Raw genomic sequence first — 14927 nt, forward strand, 5'->3', positions numbered from 1 at the left:
AAGGTGAAGAGAGCGGAAGGGGAAGAAAGAAGGAAAGCTGAATAGAGAAAAGGAGAACGGGAGCTTCTTCCGTGCCAAATTTGACTTAAAATATGCACCAGATTGCATCTAAGGACGTTTCAAAACTAAAAATTTTCCAAAGGGGAGGGGTAGACCCCCTACCCTTAGACCCCTCCCCCATTTCAGTCACCACTTCCAGATCCGTCGGCAAATCAAATTTGACTTAAAATATGCACCAGATTGCATTTAAGGAGTTTCAAAACTAAGAATTTTCCAAAGGGGAGGGGGACACCCCCTCCCCTTAGACCCCTCCCCCATTTCAGTCACCACTTCCAGATCCGTCGGCAAATCAAATTTGACTTAAAATATACAGCAGATTGCATCTAAGGACGTTTCAAAACTAAAAATTTTCCATGGGGGAGGGGGACACCCCCTCCCCTTAGACCCCTCCCCATTTCAGTCACCACTTCCAGATCCGTCGGCAAATCAAATTTGACTTAAAATATACAGCAGATTGCATCTAAGGACGTTTCAAAACTAAAAATTTTCCAAAGGGGAGGGGGACACCCCCTCCCCTTAGACCCCTCCCCCATTTCAGTCACCACTTCCAGATCCGTCGGCAAATCAAATTCTCCACACCCCCCCCCCCCCAACAAAAAAACCTTCGCTACGCCCCTGAACCTGTGGTGGCGCTCCGCTTAGATAGCGTCGAAAGCACCCCTACAGACCATTCTCGACCCCCTGACCAATAACCCTAGCTCCGCCACTGAATGCAGACGAATAAGACGGAACACCCTACCTCTCATTTATGTTGGTATTATGGCACGAACGATTAGGTTTATCAAGACGGCTGGCGACAGAAATGATACAGTAATGATATAACATATATCGAATTTCAATCCGTTTCAACTTAATAGTAAGGGTAACCGTACGAGACTCGCAATTTTTACGTAGTCAGAGTACACGACCTGAAAAGTCAGTATAAATAGTACATTAATAATGACACATTGCGACATACAATTTCAAAGTCATAGCAAAAACCGAAGGTGAATGAATAATAGTAAGACTGGTGCCAATATTTAATATTTAGTAATGAGGGATTGGGGCTCTCCCAGTCGCCACGTCTGACTTAAGTCATGGCGTAGATTTGGCGTTAATAACTGCCCTAATGCGTAGGTAATGTTAACATTGTTGCAGTACAGAAGATTCCTTTTGGGATTCCCACAAATGAAGAAAAGGAAGTATTGTAGAGTGCGATACTTTTTAATTTGCAAGCTTTCGAAATTAAGATGCTGAAGCTTCCTGTTTCATGCCGGTTGTCAACTGGGAAAATATTAGCTAAGACGGACGTGAATGAAATATACAGGAAAGGGAAGCTATAGAATTAAGTTTAAATATTACTCAATACTATAAAATCGGGGGGAGGGGGGTGATGATAAAGAAGATAAAATTAGAATACACTGTCAGCCAAAAGTGATATAAAACGAAAGAAATATAATGTCTCATTTTGATTGTCATGGGAGGAGATCACATGCTAGGAAAGGATGATCTAGTGATCACCCAGTGCAGGTTGCTAGGTAATACACACCTGTTTCGAATATCGTTGATCATTTCTCCGAAGCTGCAGTCACTTCAACTTTCAATGGAGGTGGCAATTAACGTGTACACTGTTGTGAAATATCTCTCTCCCCCCCCCCCCCAGGAGCCGTGTCGCTTTTCTAATTCCAAATCAATAAATGCCTTTCTGTCCTGCATTAAGCATCCCTTCACATTGGCTGTTTGTTCTCTTGTGTGTTTACAAACTGTTCCTCAAGCACATTGGTACTTCATTATGTAAACTAGAAACAAGACTGTCTCCCTGAAATTACATGAATTATGATACATGTTAATGGCATCTTCTTCAGTGGGGATACTCCTCCAGGCATGAGGAAATATGAAATATCTCATGCTAATACAGAGAACTTTAAGATGACATTGTCTCCAAATTCACTATTGTCATGAATTCACATGACTAATTGCAATATTAACTCAAATTCATGCATATCTCCTTAACAATGTTTAGAACATTTGCTGCTAAATGTGCTACACAAAGATAGGAATAAAAGGACAAGACTGTTTGAAATGAAGAATATAGTTTTTATTTACATTTGAATATCAAACCAAGCACAGATAGTAAGGGGATTAGCTTTCTTTCCACTCTGTTGGAATATTGACAATCCTATTAACAATCCAAATAGTGAGCAATGATTACATGAATACACATAAGTTTTGGGATGAGTTTGAAAACAAAATTATGTTTACAAGTATGAGTATGAAGATTGATTTGACATAAGAGCATGGATTCACTTTAAAGCAAGGGCGTAGGAACTGGGGGGCTGGGGGGCGCCAGCCCCCCAGTGAAAAATATGGGGGGCGGAAGTATCATTCCCCCCCCCCCCCCCGCTTCGCAAGTCAGAAATCACCTTTTTTCATTTCTCAATAAATGATAACAACATTCGTCATTTTACTCAGAACATTTTGGCAGAAAAAAATCTCATTTGGAGCACCAAATTGCATCTAAGGCCAGGTGAAAATGCAAAATTATTTACAAAATGGAGTGGGTGTTGAAGTGTGCTATATTGCACCAAATTGCATCTGAGGCCACCTGGAAATGCAGAAAATTTCCAAAGGGGAAGGGGGACAGCTACGGTCAATACCCACAACACAGTGCACATAGCCGCGATGGACATTTCAGGTCTAGATAAAATATAACAATGTATCACGTTTCATTACTGTTTGCATTTTGTAGCGACAAGAAGAAAACTTCACTTGCAAGCAACGGAAAGTTAACTTTTTCAAAAGTGCGGCACGCGGTATGGGGCGAGTCTTCAATGCCTTTAAGTCTGACAATTTGTCGATGCTAACATGAGAGCTAAATGAATATTTGTGGTAATTCTAGCATATTTGGAAGAACTACTTTCAAGATTTTGTTTCATTTTCTCTCGGTTTATTGTTTTATATTGAGACATATTTATATTTTTTTTAAGGGTTTTCACAATTATAAGCTACTGCAACCTTCTTGTGGGCACTCCTCTGTCTCCTTCTCTTTACAATTATTATGTGTATTATTATGTTACTGTACTTATTTCAAAAGTAACTGATATAATGTTCTTTGAATGAATGAATGGTTGAATGAATTAATGAATGATAGTAATATTAACAAGGACATATTTGTTACTGTGTTATGTTCTTTACTGAATTAGTACAGAGAGCTCATAGTAAGATGGACCTTTCAGTTCAATATTAAATAGCATCACACAGCAGAAGGTAAAGTTAAATTTATGATAATTATTGACCATTAAAAGTAATATCTCTAAGAGTACTACACAACTTATTGGTCTAATGTCTTCTCTTAGCAGACTGTTCAACTCCAGCAGTGACAAATATTTCCACAAGTATCTTGTGTATTGTTACATGTATTTCATCTTGAATTCATCCAATCATATAGTTAATTTTTTCCTTGTATTCATAGGATACCAAGAGAGGATCACACATTTCTTCAGACATAACGGGACAGGGTGCTCATCTTGCTGATTCTGGGGAGGACAGGCTCTAGAAAGTTGTACCACAGCTACCTGTCTAAAATACGGTGGATTTTATTTATTCTTGAAATGATTTCAGACTCCCTTTCCTTTAATTTCAAAGCAACATGGTTCTGTAGAATGAAAGGAGAAAACAGAATTTGCCAGTGACATGAAAAGAAACAGAATATTTCAGTGATAAATGGTTACATCAGAAATAAACATTACATGGCATAAGAAAGGAGATTCTCAATGGAAAGATACTTAGAGAAGAGGAACACAAAGATGGAAAACTTTGACCATTCTGTATCTCTGTAATTACTTGATGTGGTCAGACTCTCGACATAGCTATGATAAACCACTCCTGGCCGTTGTGGCAAGTCGACCAGTAAAACAATAATAGTACGCTATGTACTGCTTTGCATATAAATGTAAACAGTCATTTATAATGAAAATAGTGAGCTAATTGTGGTGGTCACATAAGTTACTTGGTGAAACACAGGATACCTATGCAGATCACATAAGAGACCTACTGTATGATCCTCTCATGAGGTAAAATATTTATTGTCACTTAAGAGGTTTGTTGTGGTGACATAGAATACTTATGATTGACAAATAAGGGATTTGTTGTGGTCAGGTAAATACTTATGATGGTCACATAAGAAATTTGTTGTGGTCAGGTAAATACTTATGATGGTCACATAAGAGATTTGTTGTGGTCAGGTGAAATGCTTATGATGGTCACATAAGAGATTTGTTGTGATCCAGTAAATACTTACATAAGAGATTTGTTGTGGTCAGATAAAATACTTAGTTTGTTCACATAAGGGATTTGTTGTGGTCAGGTAAAATACTTATGATGATCACATAAGCTACTTATGGTGTTCATTCCCTATCTTATCCTATACAATCATGTTATCTTGCTGAATAATTTACAATCTTTCAGAGGATTGAGTAATGGAAAGGTTTTACCTGTAAACTTGAGAATAGTTCCCTGGACACACGGTCAAACACAGTCTGTACCTCTTCTGCTGTGACTCCAGCCAAGATGTCACCGACTTCCTCTTCTGAATGAACATTAAAAAAGAAGAACTAATCAACAGGCTCAACAAGCAATGGTATTATCTTACCAAAAAAGACCAATCAGATGAACTGGAGTGTACTTGTATTATCAGATGAGAGTGGAGGAAGGAGAAGGAGTGTTTTGAATGGATCTGCATACCTGCATCATTTCCTTGTTACATCAGATGAGGGTGGTGGAGGGAGGGAGGGAGGTGTCTTGAATGGAACTGATTAGTTGCATCATTTCCTTCTTGTATCAGATGAGGGTGGTGGCAAAGGGAGGGAGGGGGTTGGGGAGGGAGGGAGGGAGAAAGGAGTGTTTTGAATGGATCTGCCTATCTGCATCATTTCCTTGTTACATAAGATGAGGTTGGTGGAGGGAGGGAGGTGTCTTGAATGGAACTGATTAGTTGCATCATTTCCTTCTTGTATCAGATGAGGGTGGTGGCAAAGGGAGGGAGGGGGTTGGGGAGGGAGGGAGGGAGAAAGGAGTGTTTTGAATGGATCTGCCAATCTGCATCATTTCCTAGTTACATCAGATGAAGTTGGTGGAGGGAGGGAGGGAGTGAGGTGTCTTGAATGGATCTGATTAGCTACAACATTTCCTTCTTATATCAGATGAGGGTGGTGGCAAAGAGAGGGAGGGAGGGAAAGAGGGAGGGAGGTGGTTTGAATGAATCTGACTACCTGCATCATTTGCATCCTCTACTGCTGGTTCTCCTGTTTTGCTCTCTGTCTCTATGGCCTCCTCTGTAGCAACTTCCAAGTCTTCTTCAGTAGTCATAACTGAAGCTCTACTCTCTGACGATTGTGGTGCAACATGGCGTCTGTAAATATCCTCTGGTAGGGCCTCATCTAAAGGAGGGGGGTGAGGTAGATTTGCTGGAGGTACAAGCTCAACTTCAAGCTGAAAATAGGCATATAGAGCATTAGGACATAAACAGACACCTAATGTTTGAAGATCTATTCAAAACATTTACTAGTATGTTTCACTTTGGGATGTGAAACTTACTACCAATAATAGTTTCTGGGTGTTACAATAATTTATTAAATACATTCAGCCTTCCAAAATATTCAAATCCGTGCATAAGATTCCATACAAAGAGTTTGGGCGTTATGACTAAAGAAATCATCAGACTGACTATAATAGTTGGAGACTTATACTCCAAACGCTGACATAGCAAAGTTCTTAGTTTCACAGATATACAAGTACATGTCATATGTTGGTCACCTAGAAATGAAATGTTTATGCTCTCAAATATGAGGTCCCAACCCTTGTTTAATTTCTCCATGCTTATAAAGCTTGTATAAAATGATAAGATTTATACAATCTCTACAGATACTTACATCAGTACTAATAACTTGCTCGGTTCTCTCACCATTAAACAAGAACTCATACAGCCTGTAGTGTTGGAAAAATCTAGGCAGGAGAAAGACAAAAATGTATCCAATTAATGAGGCTCACAATCACCAGCGTGGGCTTGGAAAGATCTAGTAATGTAAACATGAATGACAAGACTAAATATGCTACGGTGTCATTCTACATGTTAATCTTTTCTCAGGGGAGGACCCATGATGGCTTGAAAGACCCAAGGCCAACACCCTCTCCATGTTAAATCCTTTGTTAACCTCTGAACTTCCCTTAGAGGTTCAGGCCCCTTCCTTAATCAGTAGGAAACTGTTTAATATCTTATTATTTGTTAGCAAAACCTTCTCTTTTAAGCTATTCGTAAAAAAAAAAACTACACTATAATCAAAATATGCCTCAGGTTAAACCATTTGACTTCTAATTTTTTTGGGGGGAATTCTAGGGGAGTACCCCAGACCCCCCCCTCCCTTTACATGGGAGTTGGCTTCAATGACATGCCTTGTAGATCAGTCAATGCTACCCCGTTATGGCTAAAGAACTGGAGCATATTCAAATTAGCAACAACGCTTGAGTTGTCTGTAAGATGTTGATAGATGTGGGGCACCAAAGGCAAATAGAAGTTAAGCATACCCTCATGGTTGTGTTAAGAACTGAGTCACGGGTATAATGCGAGAGGGGATCAAAATAGGTATTTTGAGGTCATCTATTTTGGTGTCATGGTGCAGGTGTTTGTTTTCATTGTAACATTCATAGCGCAGAAGCATGGATATTCAGCAAACTATATCACTCATAGTAAGATCTACAGTTATGACACCATTATCAAATGTGACATTAGCACATTACATTTTACATGAGATGTGCATGTGATTCAGAGGACTCAAACTGAGACTGGACAAAGCAGGAATCAATTCCCTTGAAATGGGAATGATTTTCAAAAGCAGTTCCACATACGAGATGCACCATGGTTTAAAAAGTGTCACATGTCCATGACGCACACCCACACCCTCGTTCTACTCCATGAGGCACGTCTTGTCATCTGAAGCTGACTGTAATGTCATAAACCCGCTATAACAATGCATGAATTCGCTGATGCAGCCAGACGATCCTGCTTAGACTCAGCCAATAGTATCTGTACATGTGATGTGTTCTTCATTGGCTACTCATCATTGAAGCACTTAATGACAAAACTTACGTGGAAGATAAGAATTTTATGAGAGATGTTGCTATGGTTACATCTTAGCAAAACATTCTCTTTTAAGCTATTCGTAAAAAAAACCCCGCTATAACAATGCATGAATTCGCTGATGCAGCCAGACGATCCTGCTTAGACTCAGCCAATAGTATCTGTACATGTATGTGTCCTTCATTGGCTACTCATCATTAAAGCACTTACTGACAAAACTTACGTGGAAGATAAGAATTTGACGAGAGATGTTGCCATGGTTACATCTAAGAAATCAAGCCCTCCATTCTGCTCATCTTTGGTACCAATACCAACCAGCATCTTCTTCAGTTCAGTCAAATTCTCTTGCAGAGATAACTTATTTGCTGCAGATTAATGTAAAGACGACCGTATCAGTCAACAGTATGGTGACAACAAACATTAGATCAGGGCAGCAAATAGAATAAACTGTATTGAGTATGGTAACAATATTAGATGACAAGGAACAAACAGAATAAAAATGTTTTAGATCCCTTTCTGTACAAGAGAATGAGATTTGACCAGAAATGTCCCTAAACTAAAGGTGCTAAAATCAAACTTATGGCATCATTTTTTCAGGTTTTAAAATGTATTGTGACATCTGATTCTTCATGCTATCTATTAGAGAAACAAATTTATGTCAAATCACAGATTTTCTTTTTTCCTTTTTCTGCTCTCAAAAGAAAATCTTGCTAGTATAGGTGCAAGCAGTGTGAAGGACTGCTTAACTCAGTTTTTAACTGGATGCTTTGTTTCATTGGTGAAGGGTCCACCCATTTTGGCAGAGACTGCTGGCTGGTTAAAGTCTTAAAGTAAATATTTCAGGCTGACGTTATTTCCTTACCTTTGATGTTTTCAATAAGTATGTGATGGACTGTGACCAGACCAGATATTTGCTGCTCATTCCATCCCTGTTCCTTCCCCCACCAGAAACCTGATACATAAAAGTCTAGCACTGCAGCATCTTGAAGAATGGTATCATGATCTGGCAAATCTAATATAACAGCCAGTTTCCTATCAAGACAACATAAAAACAAAGATATTGTGAACTATTTATTTCCACATGACATCGCACAACATTCCAAAATGTGAGGTAGGGCCATTCTAAGCTTAAATTAGAACAAATGCAGACAAGGGACAAAGGGACTTACATATTATAGTTCATGAGTTATTAACTTGAGCACAGAGTACACTTCATGACACCAACAAGATACAGAGGATTTTAGATTTAAGATGACTTACTTCTGAAGTTCTTCTGCTGTTAATGGTATCAGCTCTTGCATCTGAGAATTACTAAGCACTCTCCAGGCCAAGGAGGTTTGCTTCTCCAGACCCTTAGCATCATCATCCTGTCAAATGAAGGAACATACATTACATGGCACTGAATGAATTTAATGTAATCACAAAACCAATAGTAGGAAGTATACCAACATGCATGCCTGGATATGGGAGGCGATGCATTCTTCAACATACACATACTGGTCATAAACAATGTATGCACAGTAAACATTATGGAGCTGAAGCTTCACTCTACAACTGCCTCTATAGATAGCACATATTGTGGAGATACCGAATCCCAGGCTGTCGACAATAATCTTTGTACATAGTGTAACAATGTGCTTTGTACAACCATTAAGTTAAATAATAGCATGTCATGATTTTGAAAGAGAATATTCATCAAATGATCATCAAAGTATTTAAGTTATGTTGGCTGGCTCTTCAACTAAATATGTTTTGTAGTTGTCATTTCACACAGTCTTGTCTTGCACTTAAAACACTGTTGGTCTTCATGCCTCGGTGCAGTATTTTGAAGATTAAATAAAAGCTCCCTCTATCAATGCTGGTTTACAGCATTGTGTTTTCATGTCCTTGGATTACCCATTGAGCTTGGTGGCAATAACAGAAGTACATATAATTTGTTTTAAACTGTGACCAGTTAATGAACAACATTTTATGCTACTAGTATTAATAGTGGGTATGAAATTGATGACAACAAGGACATTTGGAATTTGTGTTAAAATAGCTATTCCATTTTCTTTATATCAAGCATAGAAAAGCTCATTCATTCCCTGCAGTGATATGAACCCTATGGCTACAAAACATCTGAATTTGCCCAGATATGTTCTGTTTACTAGCCTTCATGGGCATCCTGGTGATATAGATATGCCATAGTTTCAAAAATGGCGATAACACCTTAGATAATTGATGGAGAATACTTGCTCTTTCCTGTGAAACAGACTCACCAGAACAGCCATATGATCCCCATACCTCCTTGTACAGCAGCATATCATGTGTTGCACTTATAGAAGGTACTGCATCCTCCTTTTCCTTTTTTACAACACAATATAACTGGTTAACAATGGGATACCACCTCTGCCTGATATTTATAAGTATCCCCCCCCCCTTCCCCCCAAAAAATGCTAGATAGTCATGGTTTGTGTTACTTCTAAATGCTTTATATCAGCTGTAACTTTTTTGTAATCTTAACTTTAAGCAGGGGAGTAACCTAAGGTTTATGGAAATAAATAGAGGATTAAAGCTTCTACGAAACTAATTCTAGAAATCATTAGCGTGATTAAACCTGGGACAAAAACATTGACATTTAATTATACTGTATACGTTAGGCTACGGCACTGACAAACATGCATGACGCCAAAAAAATTCGCGGAATAGGGTCATGAGGCAAAGTTGTATATGACTAGAATTAGCGTACATGGCAAACTTTCGGCAAAAACAAATTACAACGCTGTATTTGAAGCAACAACTGTCAGTAAAATCTAAAAAATACAATTCGTACACTGATACTATGCCAATCTACATCTTTGTATGCTTCAGGTCCTTTCCCCACAATCTGGACAGAGATTTGCGCTGTTTTCCCTTTCACTTTTTTTGCAACAGTTGCGGACATCTTTGTTGCCAAGTAACGATATGGTGGCGCTAAGTTGAAACACGTTGGAGGCAACACAAGTTTTATTTTGGAAATTGCAAGGTTCAATGCTAACTGAAATAAAATGAATTACCATTCTTAACCCCAAAAATATTGCCAACATATAGCACTGTCTCAGTTTATTAAGTTTTGTGTTCAAAGTTTTCTAATATTCCGTGATATTCCTAAAAATCACTCTACACACAAAGAAACTAATATAATATCATTAATACGAGCTTACTTACTCTGTTCTTGGCAAACGATGGAAGGCCTATGGTAGCGACAGACTGTCTGCGATGAAGTCTCGGAGCTAAGATGGTACTTGGGTCACTCTATAGGGGAAAGGTAACAAAAAATAATGGCAGTATAAACGTTGAATTAGTGTGGTGCTTAGCCGGATGATCAAATGTTCTTTCAACAGTTACGGTACATTTCTACATTATTTATATATTATATTAGTAAGCAACATACCCTTTTTGGTGCATTCTACAAATGAGATATGAGCAAACACGAATAACGTATAACTTCAGCAATTTTACAATTGTTGCTCTGATATAGCCTAATATGGGTCGTCTGAAATTTTAATGTAGCCTATATATATATATATATTTCATTTTTAGCTCAGCTAAAGTTCAAGTTGTAGGTCGTTCTATTATTGTATGGGTGCAATTTTCTTGACCTATTTTGGGTCAGCACCATTCAAACGTGATATCCACAACATCTGAGCAGGGAATACTATTTTTTTTGTATATTCGTTATTATTACGTGAATGAAAACTTATAAGTGAGTAAAGGCCTACTGAAGATTCTTTGTTTTTGCAATGGGACATAGTTTATCCCAATAGTAAATGGTATTACGATCTATTGCATAAAATAAGTTCGTGACAATAGTTTCACTTTGAAGGAAACTTCCCGGAATACGACAATACCGGGAAATTTTAGGGACTAACAAGGGACGGTTCGGATACACCCTACAGTAATTAAGGCTTACAACCGTTGAATGATCAGTCCAATTCGGGGAAAGGTTACAATACTTTTTCATGATATCTTACAAGGATAGCATTGGCTCATACCCTATCATGATGAAGTAATCCATCAACATCAATACAGTTTTGCAAAGTTCTGGTTTAAAGATACTATACAAATGTAGCTCTGTATTATAAGTATTCACGGCGCAGACCCTAGCGGTATATAGCATTTTGACTTTTAAAATGCGATCATTATTTATAATTTATTTTTTTATCTTTATGTATTTTTTTCAAGACAAATGTTTATAACGTTGTAACATTGTAACAAGCTATATCTGCGACGGAACATAAGATAAGGCAAGGAGAAAAAGGGAAATGGGAGGTATTTAAGAAATGTCACAGTTATCCCGCTTAAGTCTTATATTTTTCGCACAAACAAAAATGGATAAACTGCTCATAAATATTGTCCATCAAAACAATTTATCAATTTAGTTGAGGCTTGGCTACGCTTCTGTAGCGTTGTTGCCTTTGTTTAACTTACCATCCCAGCCGTCGAAATGTGGCCAAAAGTTTGTCGCCTTTTCAGATTTGGTCTTCTCGCCATGATTTGATCTCCTAAGAGTAAACAGAAAGTCTCTTATACATGACCGGACAAGGCGCGTATATCCAGCCATGTAGTTCTTGGTAGTGTGAAGAGGCAAATGTATAATTAACGCCTGTTTTAATGACTTTTCATGTCACAGTAAAAGATCAAACGGCCCAGGAGCGCAACCGACTCTTTTTTTTTGTAGTACAGGTAAGATGATGTGTCGTCCAGGGGAGGGGTGTCTCTTTCTCTTATAATTTTTGTTGTTGTGGTAAATTGTGCATAGATGCAAAATGTTTCATTTCTGGGCTTGAACCCCAGAAAGATGCTTGGCTGCACCTCTGCTATACCCTGTCTCGATTTGGATTTTCTTTGGCGGGAGGTGGGCACGGAATTTGTCTTATAACCGTTCCAGAGCCTAGGGGTCAAAGGGGACGGGAACCTCTTGGTAAGGGGAAAGTTAAAATCAAAATGGTTCTGTCATTCCCCATCATATTAACTACATTTGTGTACGGTAGTACAACTTTAAGTTTTGCCAATGTGTACGACTTTACGTGCGTGTAATTTTTGTTTGCCGTCAAAATCTCGTCACCGAAAATTTCTGTGGGGGGATGCAATTTCCCCCTGCTCCCATTACCCCTCTGGATACGCCACTGCTTTAAACATAGATATCTTTAAAAAAAATCAAATAGAAATTTGTATTCCTTCTCAATTTCTTATACTTTCTTAAGTCATTGAATGATGATTTTGAGTAGACTCATAGAGTAAGCCTGCGTTTGTGTGTTTGCGTATATTAATTGAATGATAAAGGTATGAACACAATACTCACATCAAATATATCGATCTTTATGATAAATAAATATCAGGCAAAGAAAGGTACAAAATTCTAGACAACGTACTGTAAAGATTAACCGTATGAGCATGGTTAACAACGGTTCGGGTAGGTTAACTTTTCATCCCGCAGGCAAACGCTTATATACACAATAATTCAAAGCTAAAGATATCTGAAAAGGTCCTTTACCTGAAGTTAACCTTTCTGGTCTCTCCCGGTTCCTCAACTATATATGAGGCTTTCGTTTGTTGATATTATGTGGACTCTCCTCCTCCTATACCGAGTCAGGCTATCAGCTGAACGGAATGCTATGCTATCGATAAATGCTGTAGGCCAATACTGCTGTTTGTTCCTCTTGTGCCGTTTAACAGAGAAGAAGCACTTGTTGCAAACTATGTCTTCAAGTCAACATTCTTAGTAGTTTATACCCTTACAGATCAAACAACAACGTAAATCGGTGCCTTCACATGTGTTACCAGGCGGCAGTATATAGTGAGAACGGTGTCTCAGCTTTGAGTCTATTTACTCAAGTGATTTACCTGGTTCTGACCGAGTAACAAGTTGTTACTAATCACAAATCGAACAACAAAACTGAACGAACACAAACACAGGAGCCTTAACTGCTGGTACGTTTGGCCATATTACAGTAAGATACCGACGGAATTGATCATATCGATCGGTTCAGGCTGTTACTATCGATTCTGAGGACAAAATCACTGACCATTTGTTTCACTTTTGTCTGAGGCGTGTCTCTTTCATTGGCTAAAGTTTCACCCCTGCACCTGTAACGGCCAGAGACACGGTGCCTTTAGTAGGAAACAAAGCATGTCAATTCGTGCAAGTGTTAACTATTGCATTTTTTCTCACATATTGCAAATTGAGTCTTCGTTGAAATTGATTACCAAATAACACGACATACTCTCCCCAACTCTCGGCACACTCCTTAACCAGTTTATTATCCTGACTGATTGCCTTTAGACTTAGTTGTATAGCTTTGCATCAGACTAAACTTAGTTAAAGACATGTGTGGGATAAACAATACTAAGACATATTAAATTGAGCTTAAGCTTAAGCTTAAACCCAAAATAACCCATTGGTCACTGTTGACAACTACTACAAGAATGAGTTATGAAAGAAAGAAAAAAACCCCCAGAGGACCGTGTTTGTGTAGTGCCGGTGAATGATTTATATTTTGAGGCCGAGAATTGAAACGGAAGCCAAGGTTAACTGATATTTTCTTAGATATCGAATGTGTTTGTTTTCTCCTTTCTTTCGATTTGCTTTCCACTCGTGTCCATTTTTATTACTTTGGCACAATTCGTTTTGGTTTCCCGAAAGATAAAACTATAGAATTACTCCGACCTTGCACAATTTTGAGTGGGGGGGGGGGGTGTGTTCGGATTGCAAAGTCGGCAATGTCTATAACGCGGATCGCAAAGTTGGTAATTACTATTACGGTTAGATTCGTTCGACACGGCAACATACGGAAACGCTGTACTCAAAGCCGACGACTTTGTTGGGTACAAATCCTTTGATCAGCGATGGCCAGACCGTCAATTCTCAAAAAAGGTCGTTATTACTAAAATCGTAGGGTCTGAACTCTTTGCTAAAGTTACAGGAAACATTCAACAGGTAGAATAACATTATCAAATGAATATTAAAATTAAAATGGTACTATTTCATTAGTAAATGTTGAAAATATTATGTACTTAACATGCCATTACATGTTAAATAAATATGTTGTGTTTGATACAGAAATTGTTAACCTCCTATACAATAGTCAATGAACCTGAAGCTTTGTAGATTATTCCATTATGTTGATAGGGGGAACGTAAAACTAATATGGAAATGTATCTATGACGAAATAAATAAAAAGCATGTTGACGTCTAAGGAATACATTTATATTTATTGTTTCTGAAATAAAGTTTTCATTTAACTTCTCGGATATGTAAATTACATGCATGCCAACCTTAACGCACACGTCTTGTGAGAAATCTAACACGAAACATGTTGCAATGTGAAGATGTTTCTACAGTTTAGGGTTTTCCGATCACACTGTTATATATTTATGTACTGTACACTAGATATTGTTTTTATAATATTCTGTCTGCCAGTTGTAAGTACCCGTATAGTTGTTATTGGCAGCAGTGGCGGAGATTTCTTGTCAGAAGTGGGGGGGGTTGCAGGCCATTGATGAAATAAAAAGTCATAACTGCTGGCTCACTATCTAAGTGGAGCGCCACCATAAGTTGGCGCAAAGTGCACAAGAATTTTTTGGCAAGTATTGCCTCCCAGTTTGCAGTAAATGGCACTGCCCAGGCCTTGAAAAGCTGCATTTAACCAGGGGCGTATGCAGGATTTTCTAACCCGAGGGGGCGCGAATTACTATCTAAGCGGAGCGCCACCATTTGGTTGGCGCGCAG

At 38.4% G+C, this 14927-nt stretch overlaps 1 protein-coding gene across 2 annotated transcripts; it reads right to left on the reverse strand.

Annotated features, from left to right (window-relative positions):
- Window positions 1–3307: 3307 nt before the first annotated feature.
- Window positions 3308–12803, reverse strand: LOC139967815 (ciliary-associated calcium-binding coiled-coil protein 1-like). 2 transcript variants are annotated; one of them, XM_071971909.1, is made up of 10 exons: window positions 12693–12803; window positions 11627–11700; window positions 10364–10450; window positions 8435–8541; window positions 8037–8206; window positions 7398–7539; window positions 5970–6042; window positions 5310–5529; window positions 4533–4627; window positions 3308–3694 (listed from the first exon to the last, which is right to left on the reverse strand). In XM_071971909.1, exons 2-10 carry the CDS (start codon window positions 11687–11689, stop codon window positions 3611–3613), a joined length of 1041 nt encoding a protein of 346 aa, XP_071828010.1. In that variant the 5' UTR covers window positions 11690–11700; window positions 12693–12803; the 3' UTR covers window positions 3308–3610. The 2 variants fall into 2 exon arrangements, with proteins under 2 accessions (XP_071828010.1, XP_071828011.1); XM_071971910.1 differs by lacking the exons at window positions 10364–10450; window positions 11627–11700; window positions 12693–12803 and adding an exon at window positions 9990–10141.
- Between the last annotated feature and the right edge of the window lie 2124 nt (window positions 12804–14927).

The sequence above is a fragment of the Apostichopus japonicus genome, chromosome 5 (genome assembly GCF_037975245.1).
Source record: "Apostichopus japonicus isolate 1M-3 chromosome 5, ASM3797524v1, whole genome shotgun sequence".
Classification (NCBI taxonomy): Eukaryota; Metazoa; Echinodermata; class Holothuroidea; order Aspidochirotida; family Stichopodidae; genus Apostichopus; species Apostichopus japonicus.